The 957-nt window shown below is 69.4% G+C and overlaps 1 protein-coding gene across 1 annotated transcript; it reads left to right on the top strand.

Moving 5' to 3' along the window:
* Positions 1–6: 6 nt before the first annotated feature.
* Positions 7–952, top strand: LOC121663450 (keratin, type I cytoskeletal 18-like; the record flags this gene model as incomplete). The annotated part of the gene is made up of 1 exon (XM_042025717.1): positions 7–952. A coding segment is annotated over exon 1 (390 nt), but the record flags the coding sequence as incomplete, so codon positions are not given.
* Positions 953–957: the final 5 nt, after the last annotated feature.

Genomic DNA, 957 nt, shown 5'->3' with positions numbered 1-957 from the left:
CCACCAGCCCCCGGGGTGTGGGGGTCGCTGTGAGCTGGGGGGGGTCAGTAGGGTGATGTGGGGCTGGCTATGGGGACCCGAAAATGTGTGCGGCTCATCCCGAACACCCCCCGGTACCCTACAGTTCTGGGACCGACCCCCATCCCTTCGTCTCCCACCCCACAGTTCTGGGTCAGACCCCTTTCCACCCACCCCGCACACCCCACAAGTTTTGGGGTTGATTCCCTTCCCCCTGCCCTGCACTCCCCGATTCTGGGTCAGACCCCCAAACCTCTGCCCCACTTCCTACGTGTTTTGGGGCTGATTCCTTTCCCTCACACCACACTCCCCAAGTTCTGGGGTCGATCCCCTTCCCTGTCCCCCCACCCCCAGTTGTGGGGCCGATCCCCGCAGGAACAAAGCCCTGGGCCGGCTCCAGCCGCACCTTCCCGGGAGCGGGGCCGTGGGGAGGTGCCGTGGGGCCGCTCCCGGCTATAAATCCCGGCCAGAATTCCCGCCCGGAATTCCATCCGTGCGTCCGTCCGTGCAGCTCTCGGGCTCCCGCCGTCGCGTCTCCGTCCCCATGAGTTTCTCCCGCCGCACCGTCTATTCCAGCTCCGTCCGCTCCGGCGGGATCGGGACCCTCGGGACCCCTGGGATCGCCCCCGGCCGCCGCTTCGCCCCTCTGGGCAGCGCCGCGAGCGTGTACGCGGGGGCGGGGGGCGCGGGGTCCCGCATCTCCGTCACCCGCACCCTGAGCAGCGCCGGGGGGGCCTTTGGGGCCGGTTATGGGGCCGGTTATGGGGCCGGCCTGGGGGGCAGCGCCTTCCTGGGGAGCTCCGGGGCCGTGGCCAACGAGAAGGAGGCGATGCAGGACCTCAACGACCGCCTGGCCGCGTACCTGGAGCAGGTGCGGAGCCTGGAGCGGGAGAACCGGCGCCTGGAGACCCAAATCCGGGAGTTTGTGGCCCAAAAGGG

This window comes from Corvus kubaryi, unplaced genomic scaffold (genome assembly GCF_017639235.1).
Source record: "Corvus kubaryi isolate FWS band 111438036 unplaced genomic scaffold, C.kubaryi_AGA036_p1.0 37277, whole genome shotgun sequence".
Taxonomy (NCBI): Eukaryota; Metazoa; Chordata; class Aves; order Passeriformes; family Corvidae; genus Corvus; species Corvus kubaryi.
This window is presented reverse-complemented; position numbering and strand designations above follow the sequence as displayed.